At 37.9% G+C, this 24,348-nt stretch overlaps 1 protein-coding gene across 1 annotated transcript; it reads right to left on the minus strand.

Annotated features, from left to right (window-relative positions):
• Positions 1–25: 25 nt before the first annotated feature.
• LOC107693584 (adhesion G protein-coupled receptor A1-like) lies at positions 26–24,348 on the minus strand. The gene is made up of 8 exons (XM_016493026.1): positions 24,254–24,348; positions 23,605–23,753; positions 12,516–12,643; positions 6,794–6,917; positions 3,416–3,567; positions 2,416–2,511; positions 984–2,203; positions 26–645 (listed from the first exon to the last, which is right to left on the minus strand). Exons 2-8 carry the CDS (start codon positions 23,605–23,607, stop codon positions 404–406), a joined length of 1,965 nt encoding a protein of 654 aa, XP_016348512.1. The 5' UTR covers positions 23,608–23,753; positions 24,254–24,348; the 3' UTR covers positions 26–403.

Below are 24,348 nucleotides of genomic sequence, written 5' to 3' on the forward strand. Positions count from 1 at the left end.
ACCTACTAAACACACACACACACACACACACACACAACGACATAATTGAACATATGTTACCATACCCAAAAACACATGTACAAAAATCAGTTTGATTATAAAAGATCATCCAAATTAAAATGTATGGCATGTGATCTTTGCAGCCATATCAAAATGGCAAGAGGACAAACCGAATGGAGCTGGGATGAGACGTGAGATGAAGACTGAGAAGAGGTAAGCAGAGGTTCAAACCTCTTTAAAGGGGAAGAGAAGGTATATGGGGTGGGTGAGAGAGGGGAAGTCACAGCAGGGGGACTACACAGTAGCTTAGCTCAAAGAAGAGAGGGCCTTTGGGTAACAGCCCTGGGACTACACAGTAGTTTAGCTCAGGCGAGAGAAACAGGTTAGCACGTCATTCACAGGCCTACACGGTTGTCTCGTTTTTCCAAGGTCCAGTCCTAATGTTACCTGTGGAATCAAAGATAAGTACGTAGTCCTCATGCTGACTACTGTTCCGGCTCAGCGTCCCTCTCCGGCTGAGGGTGCCTTTCCTGCTAAGCGTGGCCTGGGAGCATGACAGAGTGGCCTTCAGAGGGGTTATATCCAAATGCAGCATGGTTTCGTCCTCTTTATCGGCCATTTTTGCGCAACTGTACACCAGTGGACCTGTGTCAGGATCCTCCGCCTGGCAAGGGCTGACAAACGGGTCAGCTTTATGGCAGCATATGCTCGAGAATGGGTCTGCTTTGGCACAGCACATGTGTCTATGACAGGAGAGCTGACTGTCCAAGTGTGCACTGTGGCAGGAGAAGCTATCGTGAAGGCCGTGTGAGGCCAAACTCTCGAGGTGAGGACTGGGACTGGGGCAGCGCAGCTGGTTGTCCGGGTGGGGGCTGGTGTGGCCTGGGAGCATGACAGATTGGCCTTCGGAGGGGTTATATCCAAGTGCAGCATGGTTTCGTCCTCTTTATCAGCCATTTTTGCACAACTGTACATCAGCAGACCCGTGTCAGGATCCTCTGCCTGGCAAGGGCTGACAAACGGGTCAGCTTTATGGCAGCATATGCTCGAGAATGGGTCTGCTTTGGCACAGCACATGTGTCTATGACAGGAGAGCTGACTGTCCAAGTGTGCACTGTGGCAGGAGAAGCTATCGTGAAGGCCGTGTGAGGCCAAACTCTCGAGGTGAGGACTGGGACTGGGGCAGCGCAGCTGGTTGTCCGGGTGGGGGCTGTGACAAGAGAGTTGAGTATCCAAGTGGGACGTGTGGCAGGTGAGAGGGTTGTCCAGGTGCACACTGTGGGGGCTGTCCAGGTGGGAGCTGTGCACGCTGCCGTCCATGCTGGTGGAGGTCATGTGGTAAGAATAGTCCCTGAGGCAGGGCCGAGGTCGGTTGAAGGAGCGAGTCTTAGACCTGTCCTTCAGGCAGCTTTGCAGGGGAAGGGTTGGTCTGGGCAGTTCATCAGGGAGGGACTGCGGGTGGGTCGTCAAAGAGGAGGGACTGTGAAGGGTGGCACAGCAGGTGCTCATGTGGTTCTGGGTGGAGGGCAGAGTATCCAACTTGCAGTGCGGCAAAGGGGAGTGTAGGTGCGGGGAAAGCAAAGGTTTACCCAGGCAGGATGAGTCGATCTGGCAGTGGATTTGGTTCTGCCCATGGGATGGCATATGGCTGAGACTTTGAGCAGGGGGGGCGGCGTTCCCCGCCGCTTCTCCGTTGACCTCCACCTTTGGTTTGTTGGGGCAACAGGCCCACCACCGGTGCCACACATCATCACGTTTTGCACAGTGCTGAATCAGCAGAAAAAGCCCCAATGTGACTGAAAACGCTCCATATAGGCAGCTAAAGATCATGTCTAGAAAATGTCGCTGTGATACGGCCAGTGCTCCGAAAACCCAGGTGGCCAGCAAGAGGAACAGCGTAAAGGCAGTGGCCCTCAGCTGAGCTTTGAAAGAGTGTTCGTTGGCCAACATAGAGGCTGTGATGGCTGTGCAGCCTGTGTGATCACAATGCTCACCTGGCTCTCCGCTGACGGCGTGACAGTGCCCAATTTCAGCTACAGCTAGACGCTGTTGTTCTTCGGTCATGGCCTTGAGCTCATACTTGCGCTCCGGGTGCCGCTTTAGCTGCACGAATATCCACAGAAAGTAGATGCACATTACCAAGACCAAAAAGGCAGTGGGTCCATAAAAGCCCCCAAGACTGGGCTCCCAGGCCATCCAACAGCTGCAACACAGGCAGATACAGTGATTAAACTGACAGTGTTGTTACCACTCTAGATCTAATTACAGACCTCATGGTAATTTATAGCTTTAATTAAGATACATTTCCCGGAATCAGTGACATTTGTCATTTTTACTGGCTTACTAAAAACAAAGTACACATATTACAACTGACAGCTAACTGGACACTACCAGTAAATATGATAGCCTACTTACTAAGTGGCGTCATCTCTGCTACCGTAGTTATCCAAGCTAACAGCAGCCGTAACACCCACTATAATTAGAGGTATCCCATCACTGACCAGATAAAACCTGACAAGATGAGGATGAAAAAAAGACAGAAAAACAGATTTTCATTCTGTCTTACAAGGAATTTAATATCTAATTAAATTATTTTGTTTAGAGATGTGAACTGTAAGAATTTAATTTATTTTCCCTAGCAACAAATACACTGCATACCAATTAAAAGAAAAAATATAAACTACTGTCAAAAGTTTGGGGTCAATTTAAAAAAGTGAATACTCTTATTCAGAAATAAAATCAAAAGTGACAGTAAATACATTTAAAATGTTACAAAATATCTCTATTTCAAATAAATGTTGTTCTTTTGAACCTTCTATTCAAAGAATCCTGAAAAAAAAATGTATCATGGTTTCCACAAAAATATTAAGCAGCACTGCCTAATTGTGCAGAACTGTGTTCAGTATTGATAACAATGAGTAATGTTTTTGAGCAATAAATTAGCGTATTGGAATGATTTCTGGAGGATCATGAGACACTGAAGACTAAAGTAATGGCTGCTGAAAATTGAGCTTTGCCATCACAGAAATAAATACAATTTTAATATATATAAAAATAGAAAACAGTTATTTTAAATTGTAATAATATTTCACAATGTTCCCATTTTACTGTATGTTTGATTATTAAATGCAGCTTTGGTGAGCATAAAAGACTTGAAAAACATTGAAAAAAATCTTACTGACCCCGACCTTTGAATGGTAGTGTATATGTTGTATCTATCAACTTAACTCTTTAAATTACTTTATTATTATTTTTTAATTAATCTAAAGTATTTATTGTTGCATTTATTGAGTATGTATTTTAAATCAATCTAAATACCTTAAATACTCTTATTTACATTCTAAATAAGAACCACTATTGAATCAGAATTCTCAACCTTAATAAAAGTAAATTCATAGGCCTTCATGTTGTGTACCTGAAAATGGTGGCTTTAGGGCGTGGTTGGGTGGGAAGGTCCCGGTCCTGAGGTATGGGCGGAGCCTTGGACACCTCCATACAAATATTCCTGGCAGTGAAGAGCAGCCATAGCATGCTAGAAAGGGAGGAGTAGTGCAAAATAATGCCAACCTGTCAATGAACAAGATGAAACATTAAACATTAAAAGCTCACTCATAGAGAGCAGACTGGCACAGAAAACTAAAGCAGCAGTGTGTATGTGTGTGTGTAGCCGCCATGGTGTGTGAGGAAGGATGCACTGAGGGGGAGTTTGAGGTAATCCTCCTCAGGCAGCGAGGTCATGCTGTTGTCCTCTTTGCTCCAATGCACTTACTGCATCAAACCCACCCAACCATCCATTCATATATTAAATAAATGACATTTATATGGGGCACTGGATGTAAATTATGTGCTATGAATGTCTGTCATGCTTTTTCAAAAAACAGTGTGTAAATGTATAAAAAGTGAATGTGAAATTCACTTTTTTGTTTATATCTAGGAAAATGTAAATACTTTATAAATAAATGTTAGGACAAACTGTCACGTAAATACAGAACAATTTCAGAAACCAGACAAGTGTACTCAATACAAAATATACGACTCATACACAGTTGTCTTTTCCATCTTGAGACAGCAGTTAAGCACCAAAATACTTCATACAGGTCTCAAAATCAACTTAATCTACCATAACAGCAAAACTGCACACCTGTCAAAACACCTTGACCTTAAAAACACTAAAACCTAGTAGCAGTACAAGACTATTACAGATTCAAACTACTACCACTCAAAAGTATAAAATTACACTTTTAAATTATTTTTAAAGATTTTTTAAAATGTTTTCACAGAAGTTTCTTATGCCTACCAAGGCTGCATTCATTTGATCAAATATACAATAAAACAGTAATATTCAAATATTACTACAATTTAAATACCTGTTTTCTATTTTACTATATTTTAAAATGTAACAGCAAAGCTGAATTTTCAGCAGCCATTACTCCAGTCTTAAGATCCTTCAGAAATCATTCTAATTGATTCTACTGATTTGATGCTCTAGAAACATTTCTCATAATTATCAATGTTGAAAACAGTTGTGCTGCTTAATATTTTTGTGGCAACTGTGGTATTTCTTTCCTCAGAATTCTTTGAATAGAAGGTTCACAGCATTTATTTGAAACAGAAATATTTTGAGACATTACAAATACCTTTACTGTCACTTTTTATCAAATGAATGCATTCTTGTTGAATAAACATTAATTTTAATTGAAAATAAAAATCCTACTGACCCCCCAATTCTAAATGGTAGTGTATCTTGTGTATCAGTGTTTTTTTTTTTTTTACAGAAATTATGAAATATATATGAAGTAAACCACAAATTCTCAAAACTCACAAAGTGTGCTATAGTTGTAAATGTTTCCTTTAACATTAATCATTATACATATTTTATGATATAATGTGAACATTTGATCTCCACAATACAACAAAATGTTCAGATTCAGATTTAATTTAGCTGCATCTGTCATGGTATGACTCTCTGCCTCCCTCCTTCTGATGCCCACCACTTGGGCATGGGCCCATGCCTGCTTGTTTGAGAGGGCACTGTACTGCACAACAAAATCAAGCATCTACATTTATCCATAAAATCCATATCGTTACACATACACAATTAGCACAGCTATGTAAACACTACATTTTGTATTGTGCAACTTAATTACAGTTTCCTTCAAACTTTCTCGGTCAGCCAAGTTTACATACAGTTACAGTACTGATCATGATATTTTGGGGAAAAAATATTTTCCAGTATTGTGCACCAGTTCAGAATGTAGTTGAGAATTCCTTTTTAAACACCAATTCAATTCCTAAATATAATTTGAACTTGAAGAAAGTAGAATTGAAACGAACTGAAATTCGAAGAAATACTTATCCACCATTTTCCTACACCCCATGAAGAAAGGTTTGCTCTATGAATGCAATAATATAGATTTTCAAAAACTGGGTATAATGAGGTGACATTATTTCACTTACCCTTCAACCATCGATCATTAAAAGGAAATTTAAAAGTGTAAAAGCATTAACAAATTACTTTAAACATACCTTGAATAACCCCAAAAGCCTGATCATTTCTGCAACAATATCATGCACATGTTAAATATCACTGTAGTAAAATACAGTGGATATAGAAAAGAATCACCCCCCGCCCCCCCCTTTAAAATAATCACATTTTGTTGCTTTGCAGCATGAAATGAAGACGGACACAGTTTTTGTTTTATCCATCTGTATATACTGTATTCAGTGCAACTTATAACATCCAAGTGAAAGATATATCACCAATACGTCAGAAATGTTTTTTTAATTTTATTTTAAAGGCGGGTGATTCTTTTCTATATCCACTGTATGTCTATATTATGTAACATACTTTGCCTTAATCAAAAATGAGTGATAATATTTCAAAGTGATTTCCATCATTTTAATAGATAACAAATATTGTATTTATCTGCTTTAAAAAAATATTCCAATAAACACAACTGATATGGATTAGAAATGAAAAGGGGAGACAATTACATTTAAAAGCATCTGTGTGAATACAAACCTGGAAAGAGAAGTGAGGATTTTGGGAGAAAAACAAGAGATTCTAGTGGATTCTAGCAGACCACTAATATGCAGTATATGTTGTCTTTTTTCATATAGTTACAGCGGAATACAAAAGAAAAATGAAAATAATGAGGAAAATAATGCAGAAGTGCCCCCCATAATTTAAAACACAGTAGTCTGCTAGGAAAAGGGTGGATAAATGTAATTTTAACTACAAAAGCAAAGTTTCAAAAATGAACAAACAAACAAGATAGACTGATAGATAGATCATATATCATTTTTGTTGACGAATATGACAGTCATTTATATCATGCAGTATTTTACCTTCACCGCCCTGGTGTGTATATATACTGTGTATAGGCGCATCTGAAATGTATGCTCATTATGCTTCCAGTCATAAATCTGATGCTTTTAATTCTAAAGCTTTACTGACAGTGAATCAACTGCTGTCATTAACTAAAATATATGTTTAATAAGCGTGCAGCTATAAACATAATCAAATTAATCTAACTCACTGGTCCAGGCTGGAAATTGTCTGTGATGAAGGAATAAGTGCTACACTTTGAAAGGCTATGGCAATCCTAGAACCCCAGTGCATTAACCTCTCAACACTGGGCAGTCATGCCAAACAAAGCCCTCTGTGCCTTAGTAAATGGCTACCATGCCAATTCGAGAGTCAAAGAGGCCATATGCTAGTGACTCTGAGCAGGGCATGAATAATGTGGATCACTCAGACCAAAGAAACAGGGTAGAGAACTGGGAGACGTACCACTTGACAGATCACAGGGTACTTGATCTGGTTGATGCCTCCTGCAAACACCCCAAACGTCATGGCAGTGTGGAAGAGGAAGTTGAGGAGCATGTGCCATCCTTTCCTGCTGATTCGGATTATGCTGCAGAGACACACACACACACACACACACACTCATATCAGATGAAGAGAGAGTTGCACCATGAGTGATACATCAACAGCTTACTACTAAAGGGAACAAGTAACTGCGTTTGAAGCACAATGATATGACTAAAGAATCTTTTTGACCCCGTCTGCAAAGTGTCTCAAAGTAGAGCAGCACACTAAATTTGGCATTGTCCCTCTAAGGTTAGACGTGGCCCCTTCTCCATAGAGCAAGCATTACTCACTGGAAATATCTGTGACACTCAGGGGTGATGATACTATAAATATTAGCGGTCTGACTCAGGATCACAGCACTATTGTGGCAGTCTGTCCCAAAAACATTCCCTACTGTGACCTTCCAGTATTAGTACTGGTGCTACGAATGGCATGATTTGAATGGGGGAAAGCTTTAAACTATTTTTGACTGAAGCAAACGGTTTAACAATGCAAAAAGGCGGCATGGAAAATACAAGACTTCACTAGTAAATTTCATTGCTGAAATTCAGCTGCAGAAATACACTGGACCAAAACAAACATATTATACTATGCAAATATCTATAAGGCCTATAGATATTTATCGACTGATGTCTATTTAACTATGAATTCATTTCAAACTCATTTCAGCTCAAAATTAGGCTTGTTAATTTATCCATTTATACCAAAGCAATAATTTTCATACTGTGTCCTGCATGAAGCTTTTGAATTTATACACACATTCCACACACAAAAAACTATTGTCTAGTAACCAAAGCCTTTTTAAGGACAGTCTGATAAGCAGCATCCCAAAAATCCTACCTTTATTATATTTCTTGTTTTTCACATTCAAATACATAAAAAGAATATTTATCCATCTGTCATACTACACTAATGTTGGGGTCAGTAAGATTTAAAAAGAAATAATCTATTTTAAATAAATGCTGTTCTTCTAAATTCATTAAAGAATCATTAAATAAAAAGTGTCACAGTTTCCACAAAAATATTAAGCAGCACGACTGCTTTTATCATTTATAATAACAATAAATATTTCTTGAGCACTGATTAGCATATTAGAAGAATATCTGAATGATAATGTGACACTAAAGACTGGAGTAATGACTGCTGAATTCAGCTGCAAATTCAGCTTTTCCATCAATAAAATAAATATTTAAATATATTCAAACAGAGAGCAGTTATTTAAAATTGTAATACTATTTCACAATAGTACTGCTTTTACTATATTTTTGATCAAATAAATGCAGCCTTGTTGAGCATAAACAACCTTAAAAAAAAAATAAAAATAAAAAACATCTTGCCAACCCCAACCTTTTGAACAGCAGTCTATATGATATAACACTGTCCAGAATTTCAATATCAGTGCATCCCTTACTCTAATAAACTAATCATTAACCACATAGCTTATTTTTCAGATCCACAGCTCCAGACTGCGCCTAAAACAGTTGCATTTGCGACCAAAAATATTAATTTGTGAGTGACGTTTTTGCTGACATTGCCACTGGCGACTATATAAATGTACCTGCCTTTACAAAAAAATGCCTTTTTTCCTGATTGTTTTGCAATCACATCATTTGTTATGTTGACGTAATAAACGTCAATGATGCGCATCAAAGTTTTAGTGGAAAAACAGTCCTCATCTCTGCCGTCACGAGCACTGATGGCACACCTGCTAAAAGCAAGCTCCAGTTGAAAGTGCAGAAAAACAGTGTGTATTTTGTGCACAACTTGAACAAACTACGACAGGTAAAGCTGTCAGCTGTGTGAATATTAGCAATATTGTTAACTATTCTTGTTTATAATCGATACTGATATGATGGCTTCTTCTTTAGTCTGTATGTGTCACGAATCCGGTCTATGAACTTCAATTCACACAGAGGTCACCCTTCCATTACATTGACTCTCGCACTACACATACTGTTGCATGTCATCCCGGACTACATATCCCATCATCCATTGCACTGATTGCACACAGCACTGATTGCACACAGCTGTAACCAATCACACATTCACTATATAACACTCACTCAGATCCCTTTCAAGCCAGAAAAATTTGACCCACAAGTGAGTGAATGTTTGTACGGTGACTCATCATTGGATTTTCTTTCTTGCCTACTCACTGTGATGCCTTTCTGCTGATATTCTCGGTTTTCTTTCCTTCAGTGTGTGTGTGTGTGTGTGTGTGTGTGTGTGTTTGGTGCGTGAGGGAGGGAGGGTCAGGCGTGTGTGAATATGTTCTGGTTTCTAAGTTTGAGTTCAGTTTAAGGTCTTTCCACTCCAGAACTCAGTGGAGCATATCTGACTGACACTGACAAATACTCTCCTCCCATCCTCTAGAGAGTAACAGAAAGCCGATAAAGAAAATGGGCATGAGAACACAACAGAGTAGTTAGAGGTGAAAATGATGAAACCAGAAAGGAATAATAAGGGAATGTACCCATAGAACAAAGATGGCTAGGAGAGTTGGAGGAAACCCCAACGTCTTTATCTCTGCAGTTATGATATTTCTGAAATGTGTCAGAATGCAGTTCAGAATTGAACAGAAGCATGCATTGAATTCTCGGCCTTGCTGCAAGGGTGCATTAGTGAGCTAGTTTCTGTAGTCAATTTTTTGTTTCTTTCTTGCAGGTCATCTATGCTTATTGTTGGAATTTACAATTTATACATACATTTATTGTAGTATTTACAATTTTCAATTTAGAAATTGCAGGGAAATTTCACAAATTACAAAGAAACAGCAAGTAACACATTGAATTAATCGTTAAGTTAATAAGAAAAAAAAAACTGGAATAGTATTTTCTTGTAAAAAGTACACCAATAATCTTTGTTTTATTTGAAAATAAAAATCATTTCTTACAGTGTACTATCATGGTGGATCAACAGTTTAAAGAGAATTTTGCTGAGCAAATTAGTTAATCACCCAGATATTACTTGTAAATTTCACAAACAATTACAAAGAAAAGGCAAGTAGGCCTAACACACTGATTTAAACTAGAGATGCACCGATCGACCGGAAAATCGGCTAAACCAGAATTAACCAATTTTCCGCATGATCGGCCCGGTCAGTCCGCCGATTCCAAGCCAGTCAGTTTTGACGTCACACTGGCCACACACTAGATGATTTTCGAATCTTAACCGATTTTAAAACTATGGGAGACCACAGACATGAAGACAGTTTCAACCGATTGTTAGCCTTATAATCCTCTGAACGCGCACACTAGACGATTTGACAAGACCGCGAGACCACCCACTTGATGATTGACATGAGATCTCACGGAGACTCGCGAGATCAAATGTGACTAGAGAAGAAAAACAAATGGAGAACAATCGACGTTGTCAGCTGGCTCTCTTGGCATGCATTCTGTTTCACAGTGAAAAACTAAGCATAGCAAAGAATATGGGTGATGTACTCTTGCTTTTGTGGCATGTTTGTGGCTGTCAAGTTTGTTTCAGCAATAGAAGCACGCAACATCCGGTAGGTGGCGCTTGCTCGCTCTCATTGGCTATCATATTATGTCAGAAGCAGTCCGAGCAAGAGTCGTAAACATCAAACATGTTTGATATTTTGTAAGATTAATGTTTTAAATATTTTTTAAACATACTAATAAGAAATATCAAAACATGTTTGATATTTACGATTGAGTTTGGGGATGCTTTGTCTCGATCGGGAGCAGTTCAATAATCGTAATGACACCACACAATAGAGGATTTTTGGACAAAAAATCGCTAGCGATCCTGTCCATGGACTTCCGTTCGATCACCACCAGAGGTCACCCTTCCATTACATTGACTCTCGCACTACACAAACTGTTGCATGTCATCCCGGACTACATATCCCATCATCCATTGCACTGATTGCACACAGCACTGATTGCACACAGCTGTAACCAATCACACATTCACTATATAACACTCACTCAGATCCCTTTCAAGCTGCCGAGTATTGTATGCGCATATCGCTAGTTGTGATAGCTACGTTACTGAGCCTACTTGAAATTTCATAGTCTTAGCCTAGTCTTGCCTTGTCTGATTCCTCGTGTTCTGATCTTTGCCTGTGCACTTTGGATTACCTCTCTCGTCTTGCCCTATTCGGATACTGTTTGCCCTTGCCTGGACCTTTGCTTTTTTTACCTGGATTATCTCTCTAGTCTCGCCCTATTGGATTATGTTCGTCGTCGATTGACCCTCACTGTTTACCGGCATGCCCATGCCTTGTCTCTTACATACCTGTTTGCCAATGTTTGATTTATGCCTGTTTCTGACCACGTCTCCAGAATAAAGCTTTGCACATGGATCCGCACGTCTCACGTCTCGTCAGACCCGTAACAGTATGCTGTGTTCTGTAAATGCTTGAACTTCATATTATTTGTAGCGCATTTGCCGTCCAATAATAGCAATAAACAAAACCTATGATATGAACCTATCATATCTTTCTCTTTACTACTGTAGTACGAAATAAACATGAATGAAAATCAAAAGGTATATTATAAGATAGAGTACAGCTTACTGAAATGTCTCATGTAATCACTCACTCAGTGTTTCAAACTGCGGAAAACGTGTAAAGCTTGTAAACAATGCCACATAACAAACTGCACTCAATGACCAAGATGCTGACATAGTTATGGTCTGTGATATTGCCACAGATTCTGTGTAATAAACAGTTATTTGACTCCATACACACATCTTGGAATAGACGTTTAGTTCCCACTTTAAGTGAATCTTAGTTTCCAGGACATCTACAATATGGATTGAAATGATAATGCTGTAGAAATGGCTCCTTAAGTGATTTTTTTTGTCTGGAGCCCTGAAAATGTGATAAGCAGGGCAATGAAATGGGGAAAAAGGCAAGAAAATGCAAAATAATAAAAAAAAAAAAATAATAAAAAAACTTTTTTTTTTAAATAATAAAAAATGAAAAATTATGTTTGACCAGTCCCTAAGAAAAACACTTTTGTAGTATTTGTTTCATGCATAGCATTTTGCTAAATTTATGCGCTATATTGCTTATTCATATTTTTTATTAACTTGTTGTCTACATGATACGAAAGAATGCAAGGAGCTAAAGATAAAATTCAACACCTCCTATAAAATTGCATATTACTAATGAAGAAAAATATGTGTCTTGCACACAGGATATGTGTGCAAGACACATGACAACATTTATAGGATGCATTGAGGAGGAGCCCAAACTACACCCAATGACCAAGTGATGCTGACATAGTTATGGTCCATGATATTGGCACAGCTTCTGTGTAATAAACAATTATTTGTGACTGTATATATAGTTCTCAAGTTGGAAAAGATGTTTAGTTCCCACTATAAGTGAACCTTAGTTCCCAGGACATTTACAAGATGGATTAAAATGCTGCTAAAGACAAGAAAAGATGAGACATAAACATTTAACAGTATGACTGAAATGTTAAAGTGTTAAAAAAAAATAAACAAATAAAACATGTTTATTCTGTGGCACTTAAAAAAATTAATTGGCACCTAATTTTGTTTCTTATAAGAGCTAATGGCTCCTTAATTGATTTTCTTTGTCTGGAGCCCTGAGATCTACACTTTATTATGCCACTGGTGCAGCTTAATTACACAAAACACGTACCTGTGGTGTACAATGTATGTCATGATAGAAATCAGCAGGCAGAGCAGCATCACTGCAGTGCAGGCGTACACCACTGGGTGCAAATAATCCCCTGGATATGGAGGAAAGGACAGCACCCTCTTTAAATCCTGTCAATAAAATCAGAATTAAAAAATGAGAAATAAAAGAACATGTCAAATGATAAAAATACACCAGTCTTTATATTGTACATATGCATTTCCCTAATAGTATCAGTCTGCTAATTTGCTTCTGTATGTTTTTATTAATGAATACTGCTAACGTATGTCTCTGGTTCTAACATTTGCAGACTGTTATTTAAACAAAATCACTTTGTTCATGTAGTGATTGAAGCAATCAGTCTCTTACTGGTACGGCAGTATGGATGCACAACATGAATAAAGATGTTGGATTTAAGAAACTGATCATTAAAACAGTTTTATCTATCTAAATAAAAGAAAAGGGGGTGAGTTGGAGGAGGTGACAGGAAGAAAGAAAAACAATACAAGACAGGAGCACTGTCCCTGTGAGCCAAAGACTACGCCCCCATTGCATCAATCTCTTTCAGTATGTCTATTTTATCGTCCAGCCCGAAGAGCCCTTTGTTGTGTGCCTGAAGGGTTCCTTCCCCTCTGGAAAGCAGCACCACAGATGTACATGCATGCCTTTACACTCCAACAGACTGAACACGCTCTGCGCTAGGGGTGGGTGATATGACAAAAATATCACATCACGATTTTTTTCAGGAAAATCACGATTCTCGATTTTATCACAATTCCTCATCATTTTGGTTTTACTATTTTGCAAGTTTTCTGAGCAGCACAGCCAAACTAATTTCCCTACTTTAAAAACAAAGCCTTACAAGGTAACAAAATATAAAATAAAAAAATAGCAGACATTTAGGACAAAGTGGGTGAACATAAAAATCTTTTTTTATTATTTTATCTTTGTTATTATAAAATAAGAACATATACAACATATACAGTATACAAATAAAACAAACAGTGCTTTATTTTTCAGGTACAGTAAGTGTAGTTAGCAGCAGCATTCAAGAAACTAAATGAACAAATAGGCCTATAAAAATAAAACACTATATACACTTCACTGTTCAAATTATACATTGATTCTTATTAAACACATCTAATATACAAGCATGCATCCGTTTTTCTCTCAACTGTTTACTTTCACTTTAGATATAACCAACTGTGTTTATGTGTAAACCTTGTTTGGTTTTGACAGTATTAGCGCAATCAGACGTGAAAGATAACTTAGTCCAGTAATCAGGCACTATATTGACAGTCTTCCTAGTGTGCGTGCCCCCCAGGTGTATGTGCTCAGAAAAAGTGCATGTCAGAACAGCATGCTTAACCGGCAAGGCTTTAAAGCACATGCAAATAATGTACTTTTGTGATTGAGAATAAGTGCAGTGTCCTATGAGTGTAACTCTACCGCTGACTTAACATTTGATGTGAATGCATGTCACATTATACAGTATATTGAGACAGAGGCGCCAGAACTGCAACTCATAAAATGTGCGCTGTAGCACGATACTACAATGTTTCTTCAAAAGCAGATCATGGAGACATTTTAATCGTCCACGATTAAAAATCATGATATCGCACACCCCTACTCTATGCTCCACATTACAACAGCCAATTTCCCTTAGTCTCCATCTTTGTGACAAATATGCAGACCTCATTCAACACTTCCTTCAATCTCGAAGAGCACAGCGAGTTATATTTAGGTCAGCACAATGCTATTATGCACAAGATTGGCCATTTGAAAACTATAAAAGACGGTTACATATAAATTGGACACATGATCATTCAACAAAAAGCAAATGTAACCCTAAAATCCTGGTTATATTGTATGATTTAACATTATGTCCTGTCTCCCAGAGTGCATGTCTGCTTCAATCCAAGGTGAGATCAGCACAATTGCTACCCATTAATCAGCTTCCCATAAAGCATCACTCAGCGTCACATTATTGATCCTTTGACCTCAGTTCTTCAGCAAAGATACCGTACCTTTAATGCCCTAAGACATCGAACCACTGTTGCATTGAAAGTTAATGCTGATTAATATCAACTCCTTTAGTGCCCCAAAGCAGAGGAAGTAATTTCAAACAGTGTGCCCATAAAATGGTTATCAAGGCTTTGGGGCATGCTATAGTCAGTTTGTACTAAATATAGATCTCATCAGTATCACCTCACTACAGGAAAAAAAAAAAAGAATTTCACTGTATGGTGTAGGCCTGTCACATTTATGTTCTGTTCTGTTCCATTTTCGTTGTATTTTTCTCTGTATTTCTGTTCCCCTGCATTAGTTCCCTCGTTTTTTCCCTTAGTTGTTAATCGGCTCCACACCTGTTCTGTTTTCATCTTGATTACATTCCCCGTGTATTTAAGCCCTGTGTTTTCCTCAGTTCCTTGTCTGCTATTGTTTTGTGCCTATGTGTTTGTTCTGTTCTCCCTTTGGATTTATTAAAATTACTTTCTTGGACTCCACTCCTTTGTTGTGCACTTTATACTGGACAGCCCATGACAAGGCCTAAGTAAAAGCATTTATGTTGTCACTCTTTTATAGTTTTAATTGATATCAGCAGAGCTGCCAGCGCTCTTGTAGGTAGCATTGGATTCACTTGTGAGAAATCTCAAAATATCAGGCCTAAATACAATCTTTCATTAGGGATGGGTAAAAATAAACTCCATCGGATGTCTGTGGCGATTACACATGCACTCCATTGCTCATCCACCCATCTATGACAGTTTGATGAGATCTTTCACTGACAATAAACTGTCTTTTTTCCAGACAAAAGTTGCTTCCAAAATATATACATTACCATTCAAATGTTTGGGGTCAGTAAGATGTTTTTTGAAGTTCCTTATGCTTGCCAAGGTTGCATAATTTGATCAAAATACAGTAAAAAAAAAAAAAGTGTATATCTATGTACCAATATAATAATTTAATTGAATAACATGACTGGAGCTGCTAATCTCACTTTCTCATTTCCAGCTTGGTCTTAGCCATATTTATAAATCAATCTATCTATCTGCCTAACACCTACCTAATCATACTCGGGACATAAGCACTGGACCATCCATATATTTACATATTAATTTAAATGAATCACATGACAGGACCTGCTAAACTCAGGTCTTAGCCGATCAGCAAGCAAGTAGAAAACAGGTCAGTGATTAAAAGTGAACTCTGAAGAGATGCCATTTCAAGTCTCCGCCAACGATCATGCAGAGAAGAAGAGGATCATCGCTTGCTCTGTAGGACCTGCTATCATTCTGTGCACTGACCCTCTTTCTTCGAGTAGTAGCATTCCAGACCAGTTAAGACCACATTTTGGTGGCAGAAGTGTAAATGCAATCACAATATCACAGACTTGCAAAAAGAAACCTAAATATACTAGGCAAATGCTATAACTGATGTAGCATTTGGACCAATCAGACACACAATTGTTCATTAGATTTAACAAATCAATTATTCATTAGATTAACAAATATTCACAGACCCCTCACCCAATAAACATACTGGGTGCCAGGATGTCTGCGAACGACCCCAGGCCCCTGGTTACCATGGCAACCAGGACACCTCAGCCAGACCAGATACATTTTACGTCCTAAAAGTATGTAGAGAGAATCTTCCTCTCTACTCAATTCTCTCTAAAACAGACACATACTGCTATAGGAAATGACTTTCATTAATTCATAGACAAATTTTCCTATAACTTTCCTATCATGCATATCCCCAAGTCTTTGTGTATGATTACTACCTCCTTATATATGGTATTGTGTATTGCATACCATTTTAATGTTTATGTTTATGACAGATCACTAGTTAATGTAAACTCACCTATACCATTTTTGGCCTCTATGAATTCGTCTTCGCATGATCTAATTGAGAGTGTATATAATATGTGGATACCAACATATTAGTGTTCTAATAATCTTTAATAGTTTGCATATCAACATCCAATCCAGTTCCATATTCAAATTACCATGCTCTCAGACAAAGGGTCATAAAACCCTCCAGTAGTTCCAACCTCCCGCTTGGAAATTCAGCCTTTCTCATTGGACAAGCCCATCCTGAGAGGCGGAACTCTTCTCAGACTTTAAAGGGCTCATGCACAGTTCCGCCCTGGGTCTTCTGCTTAAACTTCTGATTGCTGCCCATGTGGAGAGCCTGAGCCGGTGCGGGTGTGCCCGGTGGGCTCCAACATATAGCCCAGTCAGTCTGCGGTTCTGTTAAGATTCTGAGAAGGTGGGTATGCTGAGCTAGTCTTCTAAGGACACCCTAAGTTCGTACCAGGCCTCGGCCTTGACTTTCCATTCACCAAAGATCCTAGGATCGGCTACGCTCCAGGAAGGTATCCAGTTATCGCTGAAAAAAACGCACAATGGAGATAGAGACATTTTAACTGATGAAACTTGAGGAAAATAAACATATGATTGCACAAAATATATGGTTTATCTGTGTTCTTCAATCTTGGGTATTTTTTATAAGGAAAGTATATTTATAATGCAATGTTAATCGACATGGCCTTTATCACTGTATATAATACTATCATTCTGTAATATGAAACCACATCTGGTCACAAAAAGAAGTATTTCAAATACTCGACTATGTTATTAAGTTCATTTGGAGAAAAAGCATGTCAATAAATTATATCTTTGTTGGACAACAGGTTTGCAAACAGGCTCATACCCATGCAAAACTGTATCGCACACGTGCTACTGTAGTACATTTATTCAGACAATTGTTTTGTGCACTGTACAGCCCTAACCAAACCAGTTACAGGTTGTAAAAGGAGCTCGAGCTCCTCATTTAGCGATATAGGCTACTCAGATATCGATTTCTTAGAGTTGATATGAAATTACACTAAATGTTAGCTGGACAAACAGATTAGTTGATGGCAATTTAATTCTGGTACAGTTACTACTGGCAGCTCATATAAATAATTATAATTAACCATAATTAATTGTAATTATTTATATACATTTTCCTTTTGAGCTAATTTGCTACACTGATAAAACATGACATCTAAAATCAGTTTTAAAATGTGTGCCATTGAGAGATTAATTGTAGGGAGTTTTGAGATGGTGATCATATGAAAACTGACAGATCCAAATCTGAAGCAAATGGAGGCAGTGAAACAATAGGAAAGAACTGGCTGCTGTCACTAAGATACCATACTTTCTTACTCAGACAGGCTATGCTTGGATTCAATAAGATTAGTGAAATAGCATCAGACTATGGCCCTTAAATTGTTTAGGGTGCATCGTACGCTCAGGGGTCAATGTGATTGACACTTTTCACAGTCATATGAGAAAACTGACATTTAATGAGGCATTGAAATTGATTGAGCTATACAGCACCTTTACAGCATTCTACAAAGCTAAAACCGTTCAATCTCATAAAACTTGTTCATATGATATTAAAATGATGCTATAAAAATTGGGGTGACTCTTTAGGTATTTAGGTCTTGACGTATTTAGGTCTTTGATGCATCTTGAGCATGAAGAGTGTTCTTGGTTCTCCTTCTGTGTGCCTCAGTGAGCATGCCTATCTTGGAGACAAAACTTGGTCAATCAGTCTGCTCCAGTGCACAGACTCAACTCTCCAACAGAATATGACTGCTTTGTTTGTTGCAGGCGTTTACAGATATATTCATAAACATATACCAACTACACTCACATTTACACATGTGTAGACAAATGTTGCAAACATACATAGTGCAATGTATAAAAGTCATGTGCATCCAGAAGGCCTACAGGCTTGCACACACGCTCTCTTTTTTTCCTTCTCTCTCTCTTATACTCTCACACACAGCACAAAACAAAAAGCAGTAAAACACTCATTATATAACAACCATCTTTGTATTCTTTCTACAAACACTGTTTAAAAGGGTCATATGATGCGATTTCAATTTTTCCTTTCTCTTTGGAGTGTTACAAGCTCTTGGTGCATAAAGAAGATCTGTAAAGTTGCAAAGACTAAAGTCTCAAATCCAAAGAGATATTCTTTATAAAAGTTAAGAGTCAACCACGCCTACCTAAAACGGCTCGTTCTAACACGCCCCCACATGTCTACGTCACGATGTGGGAAGATTTGCATAACACCGCCCAAATGTTCACGCAAAGAAAGAAGGCGTAACTTTTATTCTCGCTGTAGTATTTGTTGCGAATCAGCTCATGGGGAAATATGAATAATTAATCATAACTAGTTATAATTAATTATAAATATTTAGATCCGCTGTAGATATTTACTTGACCTCTCAGGGTCAACTGTCTATACACAAAATAATGTTATTTTTAGCAACATCATATGTCCCCTTTAATATTCAAAATTTCGCTTCCGTATAAACAACTAAAATGAATTACCATATGATCTATAATTAAACTGACTTCAGTATGCAATTCAATTTTCATATGCAATGTTGGTGGTAGGGATTCTTCACTGTAATCCTTGTGGAAAGTGTGCACTTGTGTGCGGTTTAAAAGAGCTGCTCTGCACATCTCTTGCACTTTCATGTCCTCTGTAATCTGAAAAAGCTCTTTTGCAAGGTCTAATGGATAATGTGGGACTCAGGAGAACATACTTTGTATTTTTACACGACTCTCTGGAAAACTCGATTCTGATTGGTCATTCGCAGCATTCAGATATTTTTGTACACAGGCAATGATGTACAACTGACCACTCATCCAAGCTATCTATGTTTCAAATTTAACTTGTGTTCTGTCTCTCCATGGTCTCTACAAGAAGGCTAATGAAATAATCAATATTTAATGTCCATTTATTTATTTATATCTATTAATATTTAAATATCTTCAGGGTGATCCTAATCACTTAATTTCAAAAACTGTAGAAGCTGTCTAAGGTACTACATAGACACAAAGAAGACCTTGAATAAATAGAAGAAACAACTTGTTGCTGACTACATTTCTGAGACTATGTCTAGTCCCCCATACCCCACCACCCGTTTGAGGAAAATATTTACCAAATGTATTGAATGGTTCTACTATTTTAGTCATTATACATACCACTGCATAGTTTTTCAATTATAAAACAATAGACAGAATCTTAGACATCGTGTAAGTGATTTATTTGAGCACTAGAAAAATACAATAAGAATATTTTTTGAGTAATAAAAAGAAATAAGAAAAAAATAATACTTAACTATGTATGCCAAGTACATACTGTGATTGCTAGACATACAGCATTCACACTGATAGCTGCTCATACAGTCAGTAATCACATGCTGATGGCCGGTCATACAGATGGTAATTATACAGATGGCCGGCCATATAGTCAATAATCACACTCTAATGGCCGTTCATATTGACCGCATTCACACTGATAGCTGTCATACAGACAGTAATCACACGCTGATGTGCGGTCATACAGATGGTAATCATGCAGAAACAGCCACATTCCCCACAAAACACACACACATATATGAAAAATGTTGAAAAAATAAAAAATAATAATTATCTGTGCAAAAAGCCGATCGCTAAGTTACACCCCCAACAGATGACAGGTGTGTCACAGTGTGCGTCATGAGCCGTCACGAGAGAGGGCCAGAATTCAAATAAACAATATTCCGTGTATCTTTGACTTTTTTTTTAGTGGATGGTCTCATTCTGTTTGTGACACTGCATGCTACAAAACCATGTTGCTTTTTACTACCAAGATGCAGTTTTTTGAGAGTAAGCTATTCCATAACGGATACAAACAATAACTCTCCCCGAAGAAATGATAAGTAAACAAAGGAATAACCATCTATATTACAACGTTATTGTTTCGTTGGGAATTACCATCCATATTACAACGTTATTGTTTCGTTGGACTAAAAGTTCTCCATGGGATGTTGTTCAGTGGACCCTTACCTTTCAAACTAAACCGGGATTTACAGCTGTGGATCCGTTTATGACTCGTTATTACGATGAATCTGGTACGTACTGCGTTTTGATTATGCATGTTTTGATGTGTACTGCTTACACAAATTTAGCAAATACATTCTTTATAAGCTTTCCATTGAAAAGCAGCGATCTATTTTCGATGCTTGAGGCTTAGACCTTTAGAATGATATATAGTTTGTCAAGATTAATTATTTCCCTTTTCATGTAATCTATTCGTAAACATTGACACGTGCAAACAAAGAGCGTTCAGTGCGTCGGCGTCCAGGTGCGGGTTAACAGGTTAAAAGCATTCTGATATCTATATGTACCTTTAAATGGTAGAGGTGGAAAATGTCCCTACCAACTAAATCGGAAGTGTCCCAACCAATATTTGGTCCCAAACTACTGAGGGTTTCACATACTTTTTTGAGGTCTCATTGGTGTCATTGTAGACTTTTTAACTCTCCTAAAGTCACCTCTGTTCATGAGCTGGTTAAGCGGAATATATATTGCCTTAAGTACCAGAAGTTGTGAGTTCAAATCTGGCTTAAATTTACAAGTCAAAGGCCCCGATTATGCTTATTTATGTTCCTAATTTTGTTTAGGGGGTCTACTAGAATTGGTTTATATGGTTTATATGATTTAATGTTCAAAAACATTTTTTTTTACATTGCTGCAGTACCTGTTTTCACCCTCTTTCTGAACATTCTATTTTAGTTTTGTTTTCTTTAAAGCCCACCTTCCGAAAAGCCCAATACATGGTGCAGGGCTCTACGCTTATTTTTCTTTTTAGGAGCACTTGTGCTCCTAACTTGAAAAATTTAGGAGCACAGTCAAAAATTTAGGAGCACCTTCTAATCAATAATCCAAAATTTGATCAAAAATTTGCCTTCCCATTACGAGGTGATATTTGACTCCTTAAAGTGATTTATTTTGTTTTTACCTTTGTAATGGCATTTTTCCTAACTTTATTAAAAGTATGTAATCTTTTATGTCAAATTTAAAAAATATATATATTTTATAAGCTTTTTACAAATTCTTATTAAAACCACAGAATTAGAACAAGTAGAATAAGAAGAATAAGTTACTAATCAAATGAAATCAGTATTAAAATTAATTTGTACAGAGGTGGCCAAAAGTGGCATGTAGGTGTATTTTCAGACATTTAATGAGGATCAGAGGTGGCATGAGAGCAATTAAATCCATAAATTCATGTTAAGATTAATGTTTTAAAAAATGTTCAATATAGAAATATTAAATGATTTAAAGAACTGAAAAGATACTTTAAAAATGAAACAAACTGCCAGCAGGTGGCGACAAGTCACTGATTTTATCACTGAATCATTCATTCAATTGATTCATTCGAACGGCTGATTCATTCAGGAATGAAGCAATGGACAGTATTTATGAATGGGTAATCATGAATCACTGACTTACAAGATTCGTTTAAAAATGCAGTTCATTCATAAACGAGGCACCGCTGTGTTTAAATGGAGATGCGCAGCGGCTGAGCTGTGACTTTTTCAAACTATTTTCGACGACGAAATAGAGCAAAATCAGACAATAGTGTTATCAGTCGCAAATGCGACTGAAAGGGTCGCACTGTAGAGCCCTGTGGTGACATAGCTACATTACAGAAATAATGTGAGGACTACAAATGAGGTGTTTAAGACGTGTTTCCTGTTGAAACAATTAACTCCCTTTTAACTCTGTAGATTGTTTGCATGCACAAACAGCTATATTACATAGTACAGGTAAAGTAACATAAAGCATAATAGGTCATCTTTAAAATAAATAAATAGAAAATAAATAAATAACATCCGTTGGCCAGCACACTGTGTGCCAAGCATGACCACCCTCAGGTTTGCCCATGACCAGAGAGAAGAATAATACTTAATTTAATGAACATAAAAGTATTTAACTATAGGTAAGCGGATGATTCAAAATAAAATAAACTCAGAATGCATTTACAGAATCGGTCAGCTGTCATATATAATATTGTGGGGCTGAGAAAAGTATACAAAATGTGTCTTCTGATAAGAGAGAATAAATGTTATTTTCTCTATATCACCAGATGTATGTCCACGCAATGACGTTTCTCAACATCACCATCCTGATCAGGGTCCTGTCATTCACTGTTTTAATAGCTGGTTTGTTTACAAAGATTATAATCTTGCCTTAATCATTTCCCCTGCCTCCTTGCAATATGTCCTTGTTTTCAAGGCAAACCTATGCCCTTGCTAAGATCTATGTTCTTAAATTATTAGATCAAGGCCATTCCTGACATTGTCATTGAATGTAGGCCTAGTTGATTCGGGTCTCTGTCCTTGGTGCTTAAAACAGATAAAGCGCTAAAGGCACTCTCCATGGTGCTGCAGTGATCTTATGTGCTTTCTGTATGATGCAAAAGGGAAAAAAAACACCTTTTGCCTGGTTGGCTAATACCAGTGACCTGATTGGCTGGATATCTGAAAAGAGGAAGCGGCGACAGCCGACGTCATATAGCCAATGTAGACGTCATAACGCACAATTAAAACCTCCATCCACTTCATACAGCCCCGAGTATACCTTGTGTTGTCATAGATAAAAACAGTGTAATCTGAAAACAAAGTAAAATCGCCTTTGCCTCACGGATAACAAAGGCCACGGACACGCCACAGCCCTTTGTGATGATTAGCTGACAATTGATATTCATTGCACGCGCTCTCCAGCCTCCTGAGCCACCATTGCGGTTACCCTCTGACTAAATCCCTTCTACACAATCTCTACCGTTTTCAGAGATTCAAAGACATTGCATCGACTATACGTAATTGCATAAAGTTAAGTTAACAGTGCAGCGATACTGAGCAAGCGTCAGGCACTGCTACAAATGAATCCTCTTTCTCTGCATCTGAGAAAATGCAACGATAATCTATGGTGCGATGCCATTGTGAGGCATCGCTTTAATTTCGTATATCACATAGTAGATCAATGCTAATGCCCACCGCAAACGCCCATTTGTTTGGGAGAAACTCTCAATTCACTGGCATTAGTACTAAAATGAAACAGTTGATTTATATCATCACCGAAAGTTTTTTTTTGTGTATTGACGACACAGGAAGAGAGACCAAAGTTTTATCTTGTAAAATAATCTGTCTTAAATTGTAATTAAAAATATAAATGAGGTACTTTAAGTCACTCACCATCAGATCCGCAAAGTTAGGGTCCAGCTTTAGTGCAATAGTATCACAGTCGGCTCTGATGTGGCCATCTGGCGCGTGGCCCTTGTGCACGCGGAGAGAAACGGCATTCCGACAGGCGCTGAGGGGGGGTCATTCTCCAGCAGGAGAGGCTGCAGAACATCCGAGAAAAAGCAGAAAACAAAGCGAGCATCACCATTCCATTCCTCGTTAAAAGTCAGCTCAGAATTGATGAACTTCAGTCATTTGCGGCGATTTCCGTTGGGCACGTGCGCATTCGCCCTGACGTAAGTCTTTAGAAATATCACGTGAAACGCTAAAGCACACGCATTAGAGAAAAAGAACAGCACGACCTCATCACAGGGTAGGCAGTGTAAAGATGGTTTTAAAACAGTCTTACTGCCATCTGAGAGCCCTAAGAACGGGTTAACACTCTCGTGTCTCCAAAATAATAATCCTATGACGAGCAAACAAAGCCAACACCCCTTACCTTATACCAAAATGGCACACTCGAGACTTAATCGGAAAATGTTTTTAAATGAACACAGGAGTATGAATTCATGAGCTACCATATTTTGTGAATATCACTTACCGTATCAGAGCGAGATATAGGCTACTATCTAAACGTAACATTTACTGCATATATCCTTACCTACTTTAAAGAGAGCAACTGGTGTCGTACCCCATCTTTACGTCCCATTATCTGATAGACTTGACGAGCGTGAGCGCATGTAATATACTCCATCT

Source organism: Sinocyclocheilus anshuiensis, unplaced genomic scaffold (assembly GCF_001515605.1).
Source record: "Sinocyclocheilus anshuiensis isolate Anshui unplaced genomic scaffold, SAMN03320099.WGS_v1.1 scaffold2018, whole genome shotgun sequence".
NCBI classification, from domain to species: domain Eukaryota; kingdom Metazoa; phylum Chordata; class Actinopteri; order Cypriniformes; family Cyprinidae; genus Sinocyclocheilus; species Sinocyclocheilus anshuiensis.

Coding starts and splice junctions, on each gene's coding strand:
- LOC107693584 (XM_016493026.1), bottom strand. Junction 3,568..6,793: donor ACCCTGTGATCTGTCAAGTG/GTACGTCTCCCA, acceptor GTTCATTGACAG/GTTGGCATTATTTTGCACTA. Junction 2,204..2,415: donor AGCAGAGATGACGCCACTTA/GTAAGTAGGCTA, acceptor CCTGTGTTGCAG/CTGTTGGATGGCCTGGGAGC.